The sequence below is a fragment of the Oryzias latipes genome, chromosome 8 (assembly GCF_002234675.1).
Source record: "Oryzias latipes chromosome 8, ASM223467v1".
Taxonomy (NCBI): Eukaryota; Metazoa; Chordata; class Actinopteri; order Beloniformes; family Adrianichthyidae; genus Oryzias; species Oryzias latipes.
Window position 1 is genome coordinate 2,390,996 of NC_019866.2, and position 21,195 is coordinate 2,412,190.

The following is a 21,195-nucleotide window of genomic DNA, read 5'->3' on the forward strand; positions in this document are numbered from 1 at the left end:
TCAGTCGGTAGGGCTTGTGGGAAATGTAGTCAGAGATCGTTCGAGGCGCCATCTTTTTTCCCCGGCAACCTGTGGTCGAACTGCGCAGAATCGCAGCGCGTGTTTGCGCAGAAGCGTCAGGGATGACGGGCGGGAGCGCCTTTCACAAGAACTACAGCAACAATAAGGACTCGGAACCCCGAATCGGTGTGGAAATGGACTCGAGTCGACCCGAGCACGAGCGGGGGGAGCTGGAAAGCAGCATGCCCGCCGCGTGCTCCTCCAACGGCAGCGGCGGGGAGGAGGACGAGGCGGAGGCCCACGGCCGGACACGAGAAGCCGGGGCCTCGAGTAATCAGCACACCCCGGAGGGAGGCGGGGTGCTCTGCGGCGGGAGGGAGCAGGAGGTGTCGGTGGAAATCGGAGTGACGTATTTGTGTCAAAGAGCGGACAAAACATGGCGTGAGTGAAGTTCCCGTTCCGGTAAAGCAACAGCAGTGAGTCGGTAGACGACAAAAATGAACAAATTAGCAGAAAAATGCTCAATTTAGAGAGGGAGGATGTAAACAAAAAACGCTGCCTAGCTGGTGTGTATTTTTGCTTCGATCATGTTAACAATACTGTCATTAAGGAAATAATTAGTTTAAAGGAATAAAAGGTTAAAGTAGATTTATTTTTTATTTTTATGACTGAGTGTTTGGCTCGCTGTTTCTGTTTGGTTTGTAAACACTGTTAGCATTTCATCAGCTGTTAGCATCATTGGACATCATTTGATGAACCACAACAACAACGATGTAAACAAAGATCAAATCTGCTTTAATTAGGGACCACAGGCCACACATTTCTAAGGTCCAGAGACAAAAGATGCTGACCACAAACGATAGAGCTTCCAATCATAAACACAGAAATACATAAAATACATCTATAGAGCGGAAATTAAGCAAGTTATTAATATTTTACGTCTTAATGATTGCCTTTGTTTTCGCGGGAAGACTCAGTAATCACCATTAGACATGTCATGTGATTCTGCCATTTTTGATATTTTTCAAAGGATCGTTCATTTTGGGTGATTACATGCGAGTGCAGTTTATTATCCTGCAGTAAGGGCTTGAACCTGTGACGCCTCTTTACCGTGCTCATTAATATAACTTCTCACGATGTGAGAGTTTTCTCCGTGTTTAAGGAGTAGGTTTTTATTCATCTTCACGAAGCTGTGAAATCGATCCAAACTCGTGAGAAAGCTGCCGTTGGCTCACAAATGTCCGCTAAGTTCCCTGTACCTTGTTCTGAATTGAAATCGAAGCATAAGCTATCCCAGTAAGCACCACCACGCATGTAGTAAACAGCATTATTTTTCTTTTTAAATGACATTCTGCTGTCTGGACTGCCTGTTTAATCTCCGTTTGTAAATCTGTTGATTGTTTTCAGACACAGCGGAGGTGATCCAGTCCCGGCTGAACGAGCAGGAGGGCAGGGAGGAGTTCTACGTGCACTACGTGGGCTGTAAGTACACTTCTGCTACCCCTCCTGGTCCTCCTCTGTGCGTCTCTTCACCTGATTCATCTGATGGTTCTTGTAGTCAACCGCCGTCTGGACGAATGGGTGGGAAAGTCCCGCCTGGCGCTGACCAAGACGGTGAAGGACGCCGTGAGGAAGAGCACTGAGGTTGGAGGCGTTGGGGATCTGGGAGACCAGCCTGAGAGGAAGATCACACGCAACCAGAAGCGCAAGCACGATGAGATCAACCACGTGCAGAAGGTGGAGACGTTTGCTTTGCGGCGTGGCTGTCAGTGATGCTGGTCGTGTCGGCTTAACGGCTTCCTTTTTCAGACGTACGCAGAGATGGACCCGACGACAGCCGCACTGGAGAAGGAGCACGAAGCGGTACGTGGACGTCCTCTCTGTGTGCTTTGACTGTCAGCCTGTGGAACTTCTCACCCTTTAATGGTTTCGTCTTTGGATGTACAGATCACCAAAGTGAAATACGTGGATAAAATCCAGATAGGAAACTTTGAAATTGACGCCTGGTACTTCTCTCCATTTCCTGAAGACTACGGGAAGCAGCCCAAGCTGTGGATCTGCGAGTACTGTCTCAAATACATGAAGTACGAGAAGACGTTCAGATATCACCTGGTCAGTTCAGCTCTCGTCCTCTTTCACATATCGGCAGCTGTCTGATTTACAACGATTTGAATAAAGAAATACTGAGAAAGGCAAATTTAGGTTTAATTATCTTTCTATACGTCTTTCATCATAAGAAAAATGCCACAAAAACATGTTCAAAACCCCAAAAACAACAAGTTTTATCGCCGTGGGTCTTTAAAGTTACTAAAAGTAAAACAAAAAACTAGACAACTGACTTTATTTATATTCTGTTCTGGTTTCATTTGATGCTCCTGAAATGTAGCAATAGATATTTTTGTAATAGACGTGTTTCCTGTATTTGGGTTCAATTATTTTCTGTTTTATTTTATTTTTTAAAGTTATCTTTAGTTGTGGACACATTATATTGGTTCACTTTAAACGCCTCTTGTGCCGTGAGAAGACGTCCGGTCTTTGCAGACGGACTGCCGGCTGTTTCTGACGGGAAGCTGCTGTTCTGCTTTGTGTTCGCTCACGCGTGTTTGCCTCCATTCAGGCTCTCCATGACGCAGCAGCGTGATGATGAAAACCAAGGAAAGTCTGACCCCCCCCTCTTCTTCTTTCAGTCTCACTGTCAGTGGAGGCAGCCCCCCGGCAAGGAGATCTACAGGCGGAGCAACATCTCCGTGTACGAGGTGGACGGGCGGGACCACAAGGTGAGCGTCCTGGAAACATCCATCTTCCAAATCCGCTGATTCCCTTTCGGGATCACGGGGTTGCTGGAGCCTATCCCAGCCTCTGTCGGTTGGAGGCCACACTCGCATTCAACTGTGGGTGGAAGGTGGAGAAAACCAGAGTCTCCTCGCTGCGAGGCGAGAGTGCTAACCGCCACGCCGCCGCCGTCTGGGAACATCTGAACTGCAGACGCCGTTTTGTCTGATTGTTGCTTCCTGTCTGCAGATTTACTGTCAGAATCTCTGTCTTCTGGCCAAACTGTTCCTCGACCATAAGACGCTTTATTTTGACGTGGAGCCCTTCATCTTCTACATCCTCACTGAGGTCAACAAGCAGGGGGCGCACATCGTCGGCTACTTCTCCAAAGTGAGTCACGGCGACACTCCGGTTTTTTGAAGTATTGATTTGATTGTTGAGTCAAACCTGAACCAAAATCTTTTTATTAAAGGTTCAAAGCCACAATAAGAATATGGCAACATGATAGATCCATTGATTTAGAGCTCCCAGAAGCTCCTGCCTTTCAGCTCAGCCTCACGCCTGTTGCTTTAACTTTGTCCTCTCCTCAGGAGAAGGAGTCTCCGGATGGAAACAACGTGGCGTGCATTCTCACGCTGCCGCCTTACCAGCGCAGAGGTTATGGGAAGTTCCTCATCGCTTTCAGTGAGTGGGAGTTCAGACATTGAAATAATGTTAAGTTAGAAGTCCTCTGCTGGAGCAGAAACATCTCCGTTTCTGTCTGCAGGGCTCCAGACTGCGAGCAATTGGTCGCATTTTGCGACCAAAATTTGAGAGTGTGCGACTGAATTTTACATCCAGTCGCACATGTGCGACCAGTAAATTTGCCTCCCCCACCCTTCGTATTTTTTATACATTAAACGTGGAAGGGGCACGTCAATGATCAATGAAATAATCAATGAGACGCGAGCGCACACGCATGCAGGCAGGCACACACACTCGCGCACATACTCATGAAACGCGAGCACGTACACTCTCGCGTGATGCCTGTGTGTGAGGCGGCCACTGCGTGTGAGAAGAATAGGGAAAGCCACTGTGAGTGGCTAAAATGCGTGGAGGGGGCGGGGCCTAGAGATAATCGAGTGCGCGTAAACATCTGTGGGAAGGAAACGGAGACAAATGTCACAACCTGATATGTGCGTCTGAACTATGGGTAAGCGAACTATTGATTCGTTCTTCCGACCTGCGGCTAATGTACCAGTGCCACAGTGTACAGCAGGGGTCTCAAACTCGCGGCCCGCAGGCTATTTGCGGCCCCCAAGATGATATTTTGCGGTCCCCGCCTTAATATGAAGGTTTAATGTTACTGCAGCCCGCCAGTTTGTATGAATGACACTTTTTCATTGTCGTGCGCGAAGCTGACCAACCAATCACAGTGGGGTATATGACTCTTGGGGGCGTGACAATGACAGGGTTTGAAAGCAGGAAACCTGACAGCCCCCTCCCTCCCCGGACCACATTAAGGAGTTCCTTACTTTCCTTTTTAGAACGTATATATTCGCTCGTAATTTTCTAAATACATGCAGTCCGTGCTGAACTTTTCTCTGGGTCGCACAGACCCGGAGGAAGGTTTAGGTTTTGGTTACGGTTACGGCGGCGCATCAAAGGGTTTATGCACGGCCGTTACGGCAGCACACCGCTCCCGCGGGAGTCGGGTCAGCTGAGGAGAATAAATGTCCCACATGTACATGCGTGACAGCTAACGGGGCTTGAACTTTAAACACGCTCGAGTAAAAACAACATTAGTTTTAGACTCACTGAAAATACGTGGGGAAAATGCAACGATAGACGTGCTTGAGATGAACCGGCGCCGCGCCTGGATCGTTGGGGAAACCGGGGGGCCGGATCTGCAGTGCAGCAAGACTGAAGGAGAACATGAAATTGGAGTTGTCCTTAACATTCAGTTTAGTTTTAATATTCTTCTCCCCCTTAGTATGATCTGTGTTATTATATATTTTATGATTATTTTAATGTTTTGTGATTTATGTAGCCTTTTTTAATGAATTGGTATTTTAAATTATTTTAATTAATCACTCCACTACAAAAACCATCAGGACACATGTCCCATAATGCATTGTTTTGTAGTCTCTAGTTTCCAGCTGTGTTCGGGTAGGTTTGCCCCTTGCTTCCACCCCTTTCTCGCAATATTTTTGTGATGATTGACAGTTGATGTTTGAGCAAAAACAAAAATATATGTCACACACCAGGTGATCTGCGCAGCGTTGAGTCCACCTGGGTGATCTCAAACACGCTTATTGTGCATCTTGGCTGCACCTATTTGGTGTCACAAAGATACATTTCCATCCGTTTTCTTTACTTTTTGTACTGTCATGACAGTGATGGTGCTGTCAGTTTACCTGTTGTTGCATCTTCAAAAGTGCAGAATAAAATGTGACACTGAATTTGAAACAGCACATTGTAATTTCTGCATCTATTATTAATGTATTTATTAGTAATACAGTGGAAATTAGTAGATTTGGTTAGAATGTTGATTTACGGTATGCGCCCCTAAATTTTCTGGTTGCGCCCCTAAAATTTTCAGTTAGGGGCCACTGTGCTCCTAGTGAAAAAAGTTAGTCTGGAGCCCTGGTCTGATCACTGAACTGTTCATCTAAAAGTCTCGTTTTACGTTGAATTTGTCTATTTTGCAGGTTTTTTCCTTTAGAAAACTGATCTGCTCTTTACTTTGGCTTTGATTGGCGGCTCCACTGCTCTCGTGTTTGCAGGTTATGAGCTCTCTAAGCTGGAGAACTCGGTGGGTTCCCCTGAGAAACCGCTGTCGGATCTGGGGAAGCTGAGCTACAGGAGTTACTGGTCCTGGGTGCTGCTGGAGATCCTGCGGGACTTCAGAGGAACTCTGTCCATCAAAGACCTCAGGTAGACGTCAGAGCCCCGCCTCCTGCTGGCCTCAGTTGTGCTGGTGGGAGGGAAGGCTTCAGCTTCTTTGGGAATTCTGATTCACAGCCAGATGACCAGCATCACGCAGAGTGACATCATCAGCACGCTGCAGTCGCTCAACATGGTGAAGTACTGGAAGGGTCAGCACGTCATCTGCGTGACCCCCAAGCTGGTGGAGGAGCACCTGAAGAGCGCCCAGTACAAGAAACCCCCCATCACAGGTGAGCACAGAACCTGAGGAAAGATTCAGTCACAGACGACGATGACAGGACCTGAAGTCCCTCCATGACTCTGAAAAAAACTTTATTTTTATGTTTTAAGCTTTAATACAAGTTTTTTACAATTCTGAACGCAGACTTTGAAAGGGTTACATTTGTTACACATCTGTCTGTGAGCTCGATGTGTTTCCTTGAGAGCGAAGCAACGTCTCCGCCTAAACGTCTGTCCAGCTGGTGATGTCTGCCGCCATCTTGATGTCCCTCTCAATTACGCCAGACCTTCATCAAATGTTTGCCTTCTCTAGCAGAACATGACATTCTCTCTGAACATCTGTGCATCCAGATGTTCGAGGCTTCTCAGTGACTCTGAAAGTGTTCCTGTGGTTCACCTGCAGCTCAAATCAGTGATGGACCAATCAGAGGTCGTAAAGGGCGTGAGCTCTCCTCTGATTGGCCGACTTCAGACGTTCATTTAGCGAACGCCGCTGTCGGACGGAGGCGACTAACTAACTCACTGCGTCTGATCAACAGAGGATGTAGCCTCAGATGATGAGAGCTGATTCAAAGATTGAAAACTTTATTAATAAAAACATTCTGAATTGATCTGTAAGAGAACAACATAGACTAGAACATGTTTTTACTGCAGTTGTGCAGCGGCGTGGACTTGCAGGTTGCGAGTTGGTGGTTATGACATCATTCCAAACAGGGGCTGAACAGTGACATCATGAGGCTGTCAGTGGTACTGCACACAAAGCAGAGAAAAGATGTTTCAGAGCAGACAGCTGTTCCCTTTTAATACTAATTAGTAACATTTATGTTCGTGACAGCACAAAGAAGAGGTTAAAATGAAAAGAGATGAGAAGGAAGCAGCTGAGAATGCAGTTTGAGGGGCTAAAAAATTCAGTTTATGATGGAATAATGGCTATTTTGACCTATTTTACAGAAGTTAAATAATTTATTACTGTTTTTAATATGATTTGAAGTGTAGTATTTATAGTAATAGCCAAATGGAGTGTTCAAATTGTTTTTGTGCTTGTTAATTGAATAAATCTCTGTTTCTTGTCTTTCACAGTGGACACTTTGTGCTTAAAGTGGGCCCCTCCCAAGAACAAACAAGCCAAACTGTCAAAGAAGTAAAGCATTGAGACCTCCAACACCTCCTGTTTCGTCACACACCGTGTAAATAGTTGTTTGTAGCATCTGTCAGTATTTTCTTACAATAAATGTGTTCATAAAAAATATATTTTCTGGGATTTTTGTCTTTATTTTCTGTGTACATTTGTGTGTTTGGTCATTAACAATAACTTTTCTCTGGTCGTCAGTGCGTCTGTTTCTGTCATCCAGTTCCTAAACTGTCCTGTAGGGGGAGCCACAGCCACATGTTTCAGCTTCATCATCTCTGTTTTGATGAAGCTATGTCAGGTTTTCTGGATCATCAGTTTGCTGGATTAAAACAAAACTGGTTGGTTAATGTGATCTGCAACACAAACACAGTTATGACGCAGTGAAACAGAAATGTTGATGGTGAGGAAGTTGAACCTCATCCAAAAATACCTGCTGAGGCTTTCTGCTGGGAAGAGGGCTTTGCTTCAGGCTGGTTCCTGCTCCACTCTGCTCTTTGAGCAGCATCTCTGAACAGCATTGTGTCTCCTGTGTGTTGATGAATATAAAACATTTGAGACTTTTGAAGAGTCGCTCACCTGAGCACAAATAGTACACATGATACATACTATGAATGTTATATGCCTGTCATTTGTTTGTATGCATAAGTATGTGTGTGTGAGCTGTAGTGGCATTGTGTACGTGTTGACATGTATGTGTGTGAAGGTTTTCAGAGCCAACAGCTATGTTTGTAACATTTAAGTGCGTCTGTGGGCATGTTCTGCTCTTTTGACTAACATCTGCACCCCACAGTAATGATGATGATTTTTTTGTAAATCTACCCCCTCCTACTCTAAACTCTTCAACCCCCTTTTATTTATTTATTTTGAACCCTTATCCCCCATCTTAAACATCCCACTCTCTCCTTTTCTTTTCTCTGATGCATCCAGTCAAACAAGAAATCCATACAAACAAACATAATGTAAAAAGTTTTGCCTCAAATTCAAAAGATTCATAGCCCCTCTTTTGTAACAGTAGACTCTGGACAATCCTGATTTTAATGAGCTCGCTTACAGCTTTTGGTAGCTGTTGGTGTGGGTAGCAGGACTTGGTGTGGGCCTTGCCACCGTGGGCTAGACCAATACTTCCTTTTTATGGTCTTCACAAACACCCAGTCACCGACCTGCACTGGTGAGGTTTCCTGTGGAGATGAAAAGGAATCTGGCACTTTATTCTCCTTTGCACATCTTTAGCGGTAAATATTTTTCTCAAATTATCCACTAAAGTTGCATCATCATCTGGAGAAAGTTGCTGTGTAGAATCAAGGTCTGGTAACCTATAAGAACGTCCATACAACATTTCAAAAAGCGTTAAAGGTTGACCTGCTGTGGGTGTGATACGCATGCTTACTATACAGTCAGGCCACTGTCTGTTTGTCTCTTCCATGCATTTCTTTAACTTTGATTTGATAGTACCATTGGTTCTCTCTACTAACCCTGAACATTGTGGATGATAACTACAATGTCTCTTTAGATCAATACAAAGGTGTTGAGCCATTTTTTTCTATCACTTGATTTGCAAAATGGATCCCATTATCACTTCTTATCACTTGTTGTATGCCAAAGGTTGGGGTTATTCTTTCTAAAAATAGCTTTAGCCACTGTAATAGCATCCTGTGTTGCACATGGAAGATATTCTACCCATTTAGAAAAAACATCAATAATTGATGTTTAATTAATTGGTAATATAATAATGGGTAATGAGCCGTCAACGGAGGAGCAGTCGGTGTGGAGGGGGTGTGGAGAAATCAGCTGCAAGGGTCAGAGTTGGGTCACAACTGACTCATCATCTTCTCTCTTTGCCACCAGACAAGCTTCTCTGGTTTTACGTTCTGAATGCCATTCTTTCTTCTTGTTGCTTCATCTAACCACAGTTTTGAACATGTTAATTCTTCACTATTTTTGTTTATTTTTTATTCTGTTTTTAATTTGTAACCATTGAACTAATCCAGCACATGACTATACTCCAATATTCCCATTAAAAATGTATTTTTTTTCCCCCATTTTCTCATTAATGTTTATTTCAACCTGGATGAGCTCTGTCCATATATTCTTGCATCTCCTGTTAATTTCTAGTTTTCTATTTGAATTTCCCATTATTTATTTATGTATGTATGTATGTGTGTGTGTGTGTGTGTGTGTGTGTGTGTGTGTGTGTGTGTGTGTGTGTATGTGTGTATGTATGTATGTATGTATGTATGTATGTATGTATGTATGTAAGTAAGTAAGTCACGGAGTGTGATCAGAACCAACAGAGAATGCCTCTCTGGACCAAATTTCACTCGTGCAACAAGCTTCTAGGTCAGACCTAGGGTAAAAAAAACATACCACCAGGAAATACATAGAACTATTTCTGAAAAGATAAAAAGGTCCGTTTGAGTTAACATTTAAAAATACATTTGAACGTCTGTAAAATTACCCTACAGTAACACTGTAGGGTAAAGGATTTTGAAAACCAATGACGAGAAATCTATAATGGTACATGTTGAAAGTAACTTCACAGTCATGAGGAGTTCTACAAGTGTCCCTGCATGGGTCACAACCAGACAGTTTTATGCTTATTTAAAGTTGCATTTAATGAAGTTTGGATGCTTCGTCTAAAACAGGTGAAACAAGTTAAACTCAATTTATGAGAATACCCAACAGCATAAAAACAAGTTTTTCTGAGAACTGCTGGTTCTGTTAAAAACTGGTGAAGGAACATCAGAGAGGTTGAGGTTTACTATAAAAATGAGAGGAATGAAGGTCAGCTCAGGTGAAAAGACAAAACATCTTTGTGAAAAGAGAGGAACTCAAGAGGAACAGTGAGGCTACGGGGAGCAGAGGTGAAGAGGCGTTTAAAGATCGTGAAAATTCATATCCTATAACTTGAGCTTTACTTTCTTCATCTATATATTTTAAAAGTGCTCATAAAGATTTCTAATGAATGTTATGGCGTAGGCCGGGTGCATACTGGCTGTCTTCGGGCTAAAAATAGTTTGGATGCTCCGTCTAATACAGATGAAACAAGTTAAACTCAATTTAAGAGAATACCCAATGGCATAAAAACAAGTTTTCTGAGAACTGCTGGTTCTGTCTAAAACTGGTAAAACTACACTTACAAGAATTTCCTACAGAATAAAAACTAGGAGTGTATTAAGTCATTTTGGCAACAATTCAATTAATATCTAAGATTGTTAGAAGACAAAGTTTTGCTCTCCAAAACACATTCTGGATGTACAACAAGCAGAAACATCACAAAGCCAGACATTTCCTTTGTGATTCAACTTTGGCTTAAAAAACTTTAGGAGTACCAGCTTTAATATCAGACTATTATGAATCCTTTTGCTTAATTTTATGTTATAAATTACCGTTAGATGTAAAATCTTTATTGCATTAGTTGGATGTATTTTGTAAGTCCACTCTGTGCTGTTTGATGTACATCAGAACGACCGGTTCTTATAGAAAATGAGGTTTCTCCATTTATTGTTGTGTGAAAACTCAAAAGTACTTTTCTGCTGATCCAAAAAGCTTTTAAAAATATTAAATGTTTTCCCTAAAAGGTTGAAGTAAATCAAACATCAGCCAAATTGATTTATTTTGTAAAAAGGAGATCCGCTTTGTCATTTAAATTATTCGAAAACTTCAGGAAATAAATGTAAAATTCTGGCAGCTGAACTACCTAGGAGCTTTGAAAACAGATTTCTGAGAACAAAAGGAACAGGTGAGGTTTGGGGGCGTGGCTAAGAGGTAGCTAGGAGGGGAACAGGGCGTGTTTAAATGACAGGAAGATTATTTATTCTGCAGATCAGCTGGTGTTGGACACTTCCAGTTATGGCTTTCAGGGTGATCTTCACAGCAGCTGTGCTGATTCTGCTGACACAAGGTAAGAAGCTGCGCAGCGAGTTGGAGTCCTGGAAGATCTGAGATCTGAGAGCTGACAGGCAGCCATGGAAGTTTTTCCTAAATCCGATTGAAGGCATGATTCTCAAGTTAGCAAGACTGTCTGTAGATCACGATGTTTGCAGATGATGTTGTGATCTATAGTGAAGAGGCTCGGGGGAACATTTTTTCACGTTTGGTCAGCTGTGATAGATAACAGAGGTCACTGGATAAAGAGCTTCTTCTTTGGGTGTCCAGCAGGTGATGAGGGGGATGATGAAGGTGCCAACTCTGATCGTGGCAGCCATGCTGGTGCTGCTGCCCTCCTAAGGCATTCTGATACTGTCCGTCAAGGTAAGCTCAAGACCCCCCGTTTTCCAGTATTCCTTTTCAAGAATTTCCTTTTGCTTTAATGCGAGTCTTTTCTCAGACAACAACCTAGATCCCATTACCATTGTGGTAAAGAACAAGTTTCAGGGAGTGAAGAAGACCTATAATGCTTCTGTGGCTTACAGAGGGATACTGATAGGAGCCATGAAGAGACTCAGGAAATCTAATGCTAACTTCAAGTGAGACCACATTATATACTTGTCTGTTTCTGATGTACATTCATTTGGTCAGTTTTTAGACTGAATGGTCCAGCAAAGAAGGTTCTGTTTGAATTCCTGCTACATCAACACATGTTAAATTCACTAAAAAAGGTGTGATGGTTTGGAATTTTCTTCAAGAGAATGAGATGACCATTTACATTAAATGACCCTGGGATAAGCTCCAGCAGCCCCATGACCCCGAAAAGGAACAAACGGAAGAAGATGGATGGATGGATGGATGGATAAATGACCCTCCTGCAGTTTTAGGAAATATTTAGACAACACTCTTGTTTTACTTAACATTTCTGGGTGATTTCATATTGAGGAGACTAATTAGGCAAGACACTAACTCAAATCTGTGATTTATACTAAACAATGTCATGTTCATCCATCTTCATCCATCCATCCATCCATCCATCCATCCATCCATCCATCCATCCATCCATCGAGGTCACAGAGTTGCTGGAGCCTTTCCCAGCTACTGTTGGGCAAACATGGAGTTTCAGGGAAAATTTACTGTCATTATTGCCAGATAGATACATCTAGACAATAAAGAAAAACACAATAGGAAACCACAAACCACAACAACAAGTATGTTTCTTGGAAACAGGGGAGAAGAGACAAAAGTGTGATAGGGGACTCCCAGCACCATTCTTTCTTTCTCTCTCTCAAAGGAATGCTCCTTTCCTTGTCCTTTTACTGAAAATAGAAGTATGAGGTTACTACTTCCAAGCAGACAAACAAAGTTGAAAAGTTCATTAGGGGTGTCGTCTAGTGAACTATTTTTTCAATTCAAACAGTATTCTTTCCTTATCTGCTAAGGACATATTGTCGTAAAACCCCCTCTTCCTAGTTGAGGTAAGAAGCAGAAAAAACATAGAACTGTTTCTGAAAAGGGTAGTTTGTGTTAACATTTAAAAATACATTTAAACAATGAACAAACTAAAAACAATTTCTTCCACAATTATCTAAAAAAATTATGGAATAAAATGATCTTTTTCTTGACTATTAAATGGAGAATGTTTATCGTATTACTCACTGTCTGATCTGTCCTCCAGGTTCACTTACAAGGAGGATTTAAACTATGGTCCTTACCTGGAGAGTATCAACGGTGTGCCTGGAAAAACTGAAGACCATACTTACTGGGAACTGCTGGTCATAAAGCCAAATGGCAGCGTCATAATTCCAGATGTTGGTGAGTCCACTGCAAAAATCAACACAAAGTAAAAACCCTCTGAGCTGATTGTTGAGATCAATTTGTTATCCTGTTTCTGTTTTCAGGAATTGGATGTTACATTCCTAGTCCCAACGAGCAAATCCTCTTTAACTTTACAAAATGGTAGGAGGCTCCACAGTGGTGTAGTGGTTAGCACTCACTTCCCAGAAGAAGGCCCTGATTCTGATCCAAAGAGGGTCTTTTCTGTGTGGAGTTTGCATGTTCTCCCCGTGCTTGTATGGCTTTTCTCCGGGTCCCCCAGCTTCCTCCCAGAATTAAAATTCATAAGTTAGTTGGTGAATTTACATAGTCACTTTGGTGTAAATGTGTGGTTGGTTGTTTGTCTCATTGTTGCCCTGCAATGGACTGGCAAACTATCCAGGGGTAACCCCACCTTTCTCTGTCAGGAAGTTTTGTGGAATAAAGGCATTACAAAGTAAACTTTATCTGTCTTGTTTTTTTTTTACCAGCAACTGAGAGACTTTATGCAAATGACCTATGTGGAGGAAAGTGCCACCCAAAAAACAAAAAGCTCAGCACATTTATGCATTGAAATATCAGCATCAGTCTCCCAGCCCCAAACAATTGAGTTCCCACTATTCACAACCCCTCAAGTTAAAGTACACACAGATTCATCAATTTGTCTCCTTATGAGAGACTAAGAAGGTTAAATTACGGCGCTGGACCTCAAATCGCATCTGTATCAACTTAAAATTTAAACTGGTTGCCTCTGAATAGCAGCTTAACCATAACCCGTAATCCTAAACTTAACCCTTCCTTGAAAAATTACAAGCACATAGTCACTTTATTTCTGGCACTTTAATTTGCTGTGCAAGGTAACTAAACAATCACCGTTCCCTAGACTGTCAGTCGGGGTCGTTTGTGCCCCCCCCTTCTGTCAAGCTCTTCACTCATGCAAGACACATCTTGCAGAAAGGGGGGGGATCGAGGGCGGAGCTACTCAGATCAACTTAACACCAATGGCCTGGAGGATGTGTTGGAAACAGAGGCATCAAATAAATATAAAATATAGCTTTAAGACATTTAGGTTGTGGGATTTGGGTTAAAAGCTTTATCTTCTTTCTCTTTCGGCTTTTCCCATCAGGGGTCGCCACAGCGAATCATCCTTTTCCACCTCACTCTATCATGAACATCTTCTACCCTAACGTTAGCCAACTTCATGTCCTCTGTTAAGACATCCATATATCTCCTCTTTGGCCGTCCTCTTGCCCTCCGGCCAGGCAGCTCCATCTCCAACATCCTTCTACCAATATATCCACTATCCCTCCTCTGTACATGTCCAAACCATCTCAGTCTGGCTTCTCTGACTTTGTCGCTAACACAGGCAACATGAGCCGTCCCTCTGATGTACTCGTTCCTTATCCTGTCTAACCTGGTCACTCCTAAGGAGAACCTCAACATCTTCATCTCTGCTACCTCCATCTCAGCCTCTTGTCTCTGTCTCACTGCTACCGTCTCTAACCCATAGAGCAGAGCTGGTCTCACCACTGTCTTGTACACCTTTCCTTTGAGTCTTGCTGGCACTTTTCTGTCACACAACACTCCTGACACTTTCCTCCAACCGCTCCAACCTGCCTGCACTCGCCTCTTCACCTCTTTTCCACACTCCCCATCACACTGAACTGTTGACCCCAAGTACTTAAACTCCTGCACCTTCTTCACCTCAGCCCCCTGTAACCTAACGCTTCTACCTTGATCCCTCTCGTTCAGACACATGTATTCTGTCTTACTACGACTGACCTTCATACCTCTTCTTTCCAGAGCAAACCTCCACCTCTCTAGCTGTTCCTCCACCTGCTCTCTACTCTCACTGCAAATTACAATGTCATCCGCAAACATCATTGTCCAGGGAGATTCCTGTCTTACCTCGTCTGTCAGCCTGTCCATCAGCATAGCAAACAAAAAAGGACTCAAAGCTGATCCTTGGTGTAGTCCCACCTCCACCTTGAACTCCTCTGTCTGACCTACAGCACATCTCACCACCGTCATACTTCTCTCATACATGTCCTGAACTACTCTGACATACTTCTCTGCCACTCCAGACGACCTCATACAGTACCACAGCTCCTCCCTCGGCACCCTGTCATACGCCTTCTCTAAATCTACGAACACACAATGCAGCTCCTTCTGACCTTCTCTGTACTTTTCCATCAACATTCTCAAAGCAAAAATGGCATCAGTGGTGCTCTTACGGGGCATGAAACCATACTGCTGCTCACAGATCTCCACCTTCTTCCTAAGCCTGGCTTCCACTACTCTTTCCCACAGCTTCATTGTGTGGCTCATCAACTTTATTCCTCTATAGTTGCTGCAGTTCTGCATGTCACCCTTGTTCTTAAAGATCGGGACCAGAACGCTTCTCCTCCATTCCTCAGGCATCTTCTCACTCTCTAGAATCCTATTGAACAACCTTGTTAGAAATTCCACTGCTGTCTCTCCTAGGCACTTCCATACCTCCACAGGTACGTCATCAGGACCAACGGCCTTTCCGCTCTTCATCCTTTTCAGAGCCTTCCTAACCTCATCCTTTCCAATCTCTGCTTCTTCCTGCTCCACAACAACCACATCTTCCTCCCTTCTTTCCCTGTCATTTTCCTCGTTCATCAGCTCCTCAAAATACTCCTTCCATCTTTTCTGTACACTCTCCTGGGTTGTTAGCACCTTTCCATCTCTGTCCTTAATCACCCTTATCTGTTGCACGTCCTTCCCATCTCTGTCTCTCTGTCTGGCTAGTCTGTACAAGTCCTTCTCTCCTTCCTTTGTGTCTAACCTGTCATATAGCTCATCGTAAGCTTTCTGTTTGGCCTTTGCCACCTCTCTCTTCACTCTACGCTGCGCTTCCTTGTACTCCTGTCTACCTTCCTCAGTCCTTTCTACATCCCACTTCCTTTTAGCCAACCTCTTCCTCTGGACGCATTCCTGTACTTCCTCGTTCCACCACCAAGTCTCTTTACCGTCTTTCCTCTTTCCAGATGACACACCTAGCACCTTCCTACCTGTTTCCCTGATAATCTCTGCTGTAGTTTCCCAGTCCTCTGGAAGCTCATCCTGACCACCCAGGACCTGCCTCAACTTCTGCCTAAATTCCTCACAAGTTTCTTCATTCTGTAGCTTCCACCACTTGGTCTTCTTTTCTGTTTTCCCTCTCTTCTTCTTCCTGACCTCCAGAGTCATTTTACACACCACCATGCGGTGCTGTCTGGCTACACTCTCTCCTACCACCACTTTGCAGTCATTAACCTCTCTCAAATGGCCTCGTCTACATAGGATGTAGTCCACCTGAGTACTCCTACCTCCACTTCTGTATGTCACTCTATGTTCCTCTCTCTTCTGGAAGTAAGTGTTGACTACAGCCATTTCCATCCTCTTCGCAAAGTCCACCACCATCTGTCCCTCCAGATTCCTTTCCTTCACACCAAACCTGCCCATCACCTCCTCATCACCTCTGTTGCCCTCACCAACATGCCCATTAAAGTCTGCTCCAATAACAACTCTCTCTCCTCTGGGAAAACTCTCTATGACCTCATCCAACTCACTCCAGAATCTCTCCTTCACTTCTAACTCACAGCCAACCTGTGGCGCATACCCACTGACTACATTCACCATCACCCCTTCAATTTCTAACTTTAGGCTCATCATCCTGTCTGAGACTCTTTTCACCTCTAGAACACTGTTTACAAACTCCCCCTTCAGAATCACACCTACCCCGTTTCTCTTCCTATCAACACCATGATAGAACAGTTTGTATCCTCCTCCAATACTACGTGCCTTGCTGCCCTTCCACCTTGTCTCCTGCACACACAGTACATCTACCTTCCTTCTCTCCATCATGTCTGCCAGCTCTCTGCCTTTCCCTGTCATTGTGCCAACGTTAAGAGTCCCTATTCTCAAACCTATGTTCCTGCCTTTTCCCTTCTCTCTCTGGCCACGGACCCTTCTGCCTCCCCTCTTTCTTCCACCAACAGTAGTCAAATTTCCACCGACACCCTGTAGGTTAACAGCATCGGTGGCGGTCGTTGTTAACCCGGGCCTCGACCGATCCGGTATGTCTAAAGTGTTGTGGATGATTCGCATGGTTATTTTGGCAATTTTTACGCCGGATGCCCTTCCTGACGCAACCCTCTCTATTTATCCGGGCTTGGGACCGGCACAGAAGTTACTGGCTTGCAACCCCTGTGGCTAGATTTAGGGTTAAAAGCTTTATAATCATACTTAACACACCACTGAGAACGTTTTAAAGAAGTAAAGCATTGAGACCTCCCATATCTGATCTCCTGTTTCTTCACACACGTGTAAACAGTTGCTTGTAGAATCTCTCAGTATTTTCTTGCAATAAATGTGTAAAAAAATCACATTTTCTGAGGGTTTATGTGTGTCCTTGCATGTGTTTGGTCATTAACAATAACTTTTCTCTGGATGTCAGTGCGTCTGTTTCCGTCATCCAGTTCCTAAACTGTCCTGTAGGGGGAGCCACAGCCACATGTTTCAGCTTCTTCATCATCTGTGTTTAATGTCAGGTTTTCTGAGTCACCAGTTTGCTGGATTAAAAGCAAAACTGGTTGGACATGATGTAATGTCATCTGCAACACAATCACAGTCATGATGCAGTGAAACAGAAATGTTAATTGTAAGGAAGTTGAACCTCATCCAAAAATACCTGCTGAGGCTTTCTGCTGGTAAGAGGGCTTTGCTTCAGGCTGGTTCCTGCTCCACTCTGCTTTTTGAGCATCATCTTTGTTCGAAACATCTGAAGATGTTTGTATGAACATCATTGTGTCTATTGTGTGTTGATGAATATAAAACATTTGAGGCTTTTCAGGTTTTGGAATAATTTGAACTTCAACTCAGGTAACACCTGTGTTGTTACATCCCACTGTTAATCCCATTCACCAAATTAAAACAGTCCTTCATTAACTTCATAATATACAGAAGAGAAAGTATAAATAAGTAGGGGTGTGGGAAAAATCAATTGTGTGAAATATTGCAATTTTATTTGGTAATACTAGTTTAGATTTTAATCCTGCCAGAACAATTTTTGATAAATTATTTATGAGATAACATGTTTCAGCGTCTTACTTTTGTGTGTCATTTCAATAAAAAAAAAAGGGATTCCGAAAAAAGAAGAAGAAAAAACCTCAGGGGTGTCCACATGAAGATGGGATCCTCCCCCAGGACAGACAGGCGATGTACCAGAACTCGTAGAAAAGAATTAGCTTTTCTAACTCTACAACTACACGTTTAAATAGTCCAGCAGATGAGCTTCATCCAGATGAGTTGGGGGACGGCTGGGGGCGCGAGACGAGCCAGAGGCAGATTCCACAACCGAGTAAGGACGTACACGGTCAGGTACAGGAGCAAGGACGAGCCAACTGGAATCTGGAATCACCCCTGCTGCCCCAGAGGGGACAAAATGGACCAATTAGAGATCCTAAAGGGCTCTCCTCTGATTGGCCGACTTCATATATTCCTATATGTGTGCAGCTCATTAAGCAAATGACGCTGTCAGAGGGAGGCAACTAACTCACTGCATCTGATCAGCAGAGGATGTAGCCTCAGATGATGACTGCTGATTCAAAGATTTAAAACTTTATTAATTGAAACATTCTGAATTGATCCATAAGAAAACAACTTGGACTAGAACATGTTTTGACTGCAGTTGTGCAGCGGCGTGGACTTGCAGGTGACGCCTCAATAAAAACCACTGGATTCAGTCAGACCAGGATTCCTGAAAGCGCCATGGCGCCATCTAGAGGCAAACAACTTCCCTGCAGAGTACCAACCAGTTTGGTTCCACTTACTCAGCTTTTGAATGTTGTAAGATGCAAAAGTTATCCTGTGGAGTTGATAGTTATGACAAAATTCCAAACAGGGGCGACCCCATGAGGCTTTCAGTGGTAATGCACACACGGCAGAGAAAATGCTTTATAATTACATTTATTAACGGCACAAAGAGGAGGTTAAAATGAAAAGTGACGAGAAGGAAGCAGCTCAGATTGCAGTTTGAGGGGCTAAAAAATTCAGTTTATGATGGAATAATGGCTGTTTTGACCTAATTTACCGATGTTAAATAATTTATTACTGTTTTTATTTGAATTGAAGTGCAGTAATTATATAACATCAATAGCCAAATGGAGTGTTTCCGTTGTTCTTGTGCTAGTTAATAAAATAAATCTCTGTCTCTTGTATTTCACAGTGGACACCATGTGCTTAAAGTGGGCCCCTCCCAAGAACAAGCAAGCCAAACTGTCAAAGAAGTAAAGCATTGAGACCTCCAACACCTCCTGTTTCTTCACACACCGTGTAAATAGTTGTTTGTACCATTTGTCAGTATTTTCTTAAAATAAATGTGTTGATAAAAATCATGTTTTCTGAGTTTTTTTTTCTTTATTTTCAATGTACCTTAGTGTGTTTGGTCATTGAAAATGACTTCTCTGGTTGTAAATGAAGTCTGTTTCTGTCATCCAGTTGCTAAACTGTCCTGTAGGGGGAGCCACAGCCACATGTTTTAGCTTCTTCATCTTCTCAGTGTTTGATGGATGCAACTTTGTCAGGTTTTCTGAGTCACCAGTTTGTTGGATTAAAGCAAAACTGGTTGGACATGATGTAATGTGATCTGGAACACAAACAGTTATGTCTTACACAGTGAAACAGAAATGTTAATAGTGAGGAAGTTGAACCTCATCCAAAAATACCAGCCACTCCTCCAGCTTGGGGGTTACTGCCCCGAGTGCTCCAATTACCACAGGCACCACTGTCACCTTCACTTTCCAGGCTTTCTCCAGTTCTTCTCTGAGCCCCTGGTATTTCTCCAGTTTCTCATGTTCCTTCTTCCTGATGTTCCAATCACTTGGCACTGCCACATCCACCACAACGGCTTTCCTCTTTTCTTTATCTTCTATCTTCTGATGAATTCTGTCTGATAAAAAACGGGAACCGGATATTGATAAATCATGTAAAAAAATGGTTATAGTATAACGGGGTGGGATTATATAAGTTCGCTTCCTTCCACTCCCTTTCAAGCAATATTTATTAATGTCTTATTATCCTAAGGATAATTAGACAATAGACATAATTATCCAAAGGATAATTAGACATTAGGATTAGTTACTGTATGAATGTATAACTGATGTTTATATTGCTGTTGTGTATTATTTCTACTTCATTGCTTGAAATAAACCATTTCAAATTAAAAAAAAATGTATCCACCACTACAATGTCTGGTTGATTCGCCATTACCATCCTATCAGTCTGGATCTGGAAGTCCCACAGAATCTTTGCCCTCTCATTCTCCACGACCTTTGGGGGTGTTTCCCATTTTGACCTTGGGGTTTCCAGTTCATATTCTGCACACATGTTCCTGTATATTATTCCAGCCACTTGATTGTGGCGCTCCATGTATGCTTTACCTGCCAGCATCTTACACCCTGCAGTTATGTGCTGGATTGTTTCAGGTGCCTCTTTGCACAGCCTACACCTTGGGTCTTGTCTGGTGTGGTAGATCTACACCTTGAGTCTCGTCTGGTGTGGTAGATCTACACCTTGAGTCTCGTCTGGTGTGGTAGATCTACACCTTGGGTCTTGTCTGGTGTGGTAGATCTACACCTTGGGTCTTGTCTGGTGTGGTAGATCTGAGCCTCTATGGCTCTGGTGCTCAGGGCTTGTTCCTGGGCTGCCAGGATGAGCTCTTCAGTGCTGTCCTGTAGGCCAGCCCTTTCTAGCCATTGGTAGGACTTCTTGATATCAGCCACTTCAGTTATGGTCCAGTGATACATCCCATGCAGGGGTTTGTCCTCCCATGAGGATCTGTCCTCCAGCACTGTATCCTCTGCTCTCCATTGCCTGAGACATTCACTGAGCACACTGTCAGTTGGGGCCTTGAGCTTGATGTATTCATGGATCTTGGATGTTTCATCCTGGATAGTGGCTTCTACGCTCACTAGTCCTCGGCCTCCTTCCTTGCGGCTAGCATACAGTCTCAGGGTGGAACCCTCCATGCATGGTGAGGAGCTTTCGTGTTTTAACATCAGTGGTCTGTATCTCTTCCTTTGGCCATCTTATTATTCCTGCAGGGTATCTGGTAACCACCTGTAAGAAGCTGTTTATTGCCTGGGTCTTATTTTTGCCATTGAGTTGGCTTCTCAGGACCTGCTACCTTTGTGAGGTATTTAGCTGTTGCAGCTTTCCTTGTTGCCTGCTCCAGGTTGCCATTTGCCTGCGGAATTCCTCAGTACTTGGAACTGCTACTGTTCCTACTGGGAGCCTCCTGTGTGGAGGCCGCTGTACCATCGACTTAACATTCAAACTGGCCGCCTCAACTGCGCGAATCGCGTTCGGTGTGAACACAGCTTAACCGTAACCCGTAATCCTAAACTTAACCCTTCCTCTAGGTCCGTGCGGCCAAGAAAAAAGTTCAGCTCTCG

The 21,195-nt window shown here is 43.5% G+C and overlaps 2 protein-coding genes across 4 annotated transcripts; both read left to right on the plus strand.

Annotated features, from left to right (window-relative positions):
* The first annotated feature begins 41 nt into the window (after nt 1-41).
* kat8 (lysine acetyltransferase 8) lies at nt 42-19,113 on the plus strand. 2 transcript variants are annotated; one of them, XM_011477750.3, is made up of 11 exons: nt 42-441; nt 1,408-1,482; nt 1,559-1,737; nt 1,810-1,863; nt 1,948-2,112; nt 2,688-2,777; nt 3,022-3,162; nt 3,363-3,456; nt 5,538-5,688; nt 5,776-5,930; nt 18,969-19,113. In XM_011477750.3, exons 1-11 carry the CDS (start codon nt 123-125, stop codon nt 19,031-19,033), a joined length of 1,488 nt encoding a protein of 495 aa, XP_011476052.1. In that variant the 5' UTR covers nt 42-122; the 3' UTR covers nt 19,034-19,113. The 2 variants fall into 2 exon arrangements, with proteins under 2 accessions (XP_011476052.1, XP_004071166.1); XM_004071118.4 differs by lacking the exon at nt 18,969-19,113 and adding an exon at nt 7,000-7,170 and having other exon boundaries at nt 43-441.
* On the plus strand, nt 10,850-13,195 carry LOC101156171. 2 transcript variants are annotated; one of them, XM_004071119.4, is made up of 5 exons: nt 10,850-10,952; nt 11,207-11,302; nt 11,379-11,517; nt 12,597-12,733; nt 12,820-13,195. In XM_004071119.4, exons 1-5 carry the CDS (start codon nt 10,901-10,903, stop codon nt 12,879-12,881), a joined length of 486 nt encoding a protein of 161 aa, XP_004071167.1. In that variant the 5' UTR covers nt 10,850-10,900; the 3' UTR covers nt 12,882-13,195. The 2 variants fall into 2 exon arrangements, with proteins under 2 accessions (XP_004071167.1, XP_011476051.1); XM_011477749.3 differs by having other exon boundaries at nt 10,863-10,952; nt 11,210-11,302.
* Nucleotides 19,114-21,195: the final 2,082 nt, after the last annotated feature.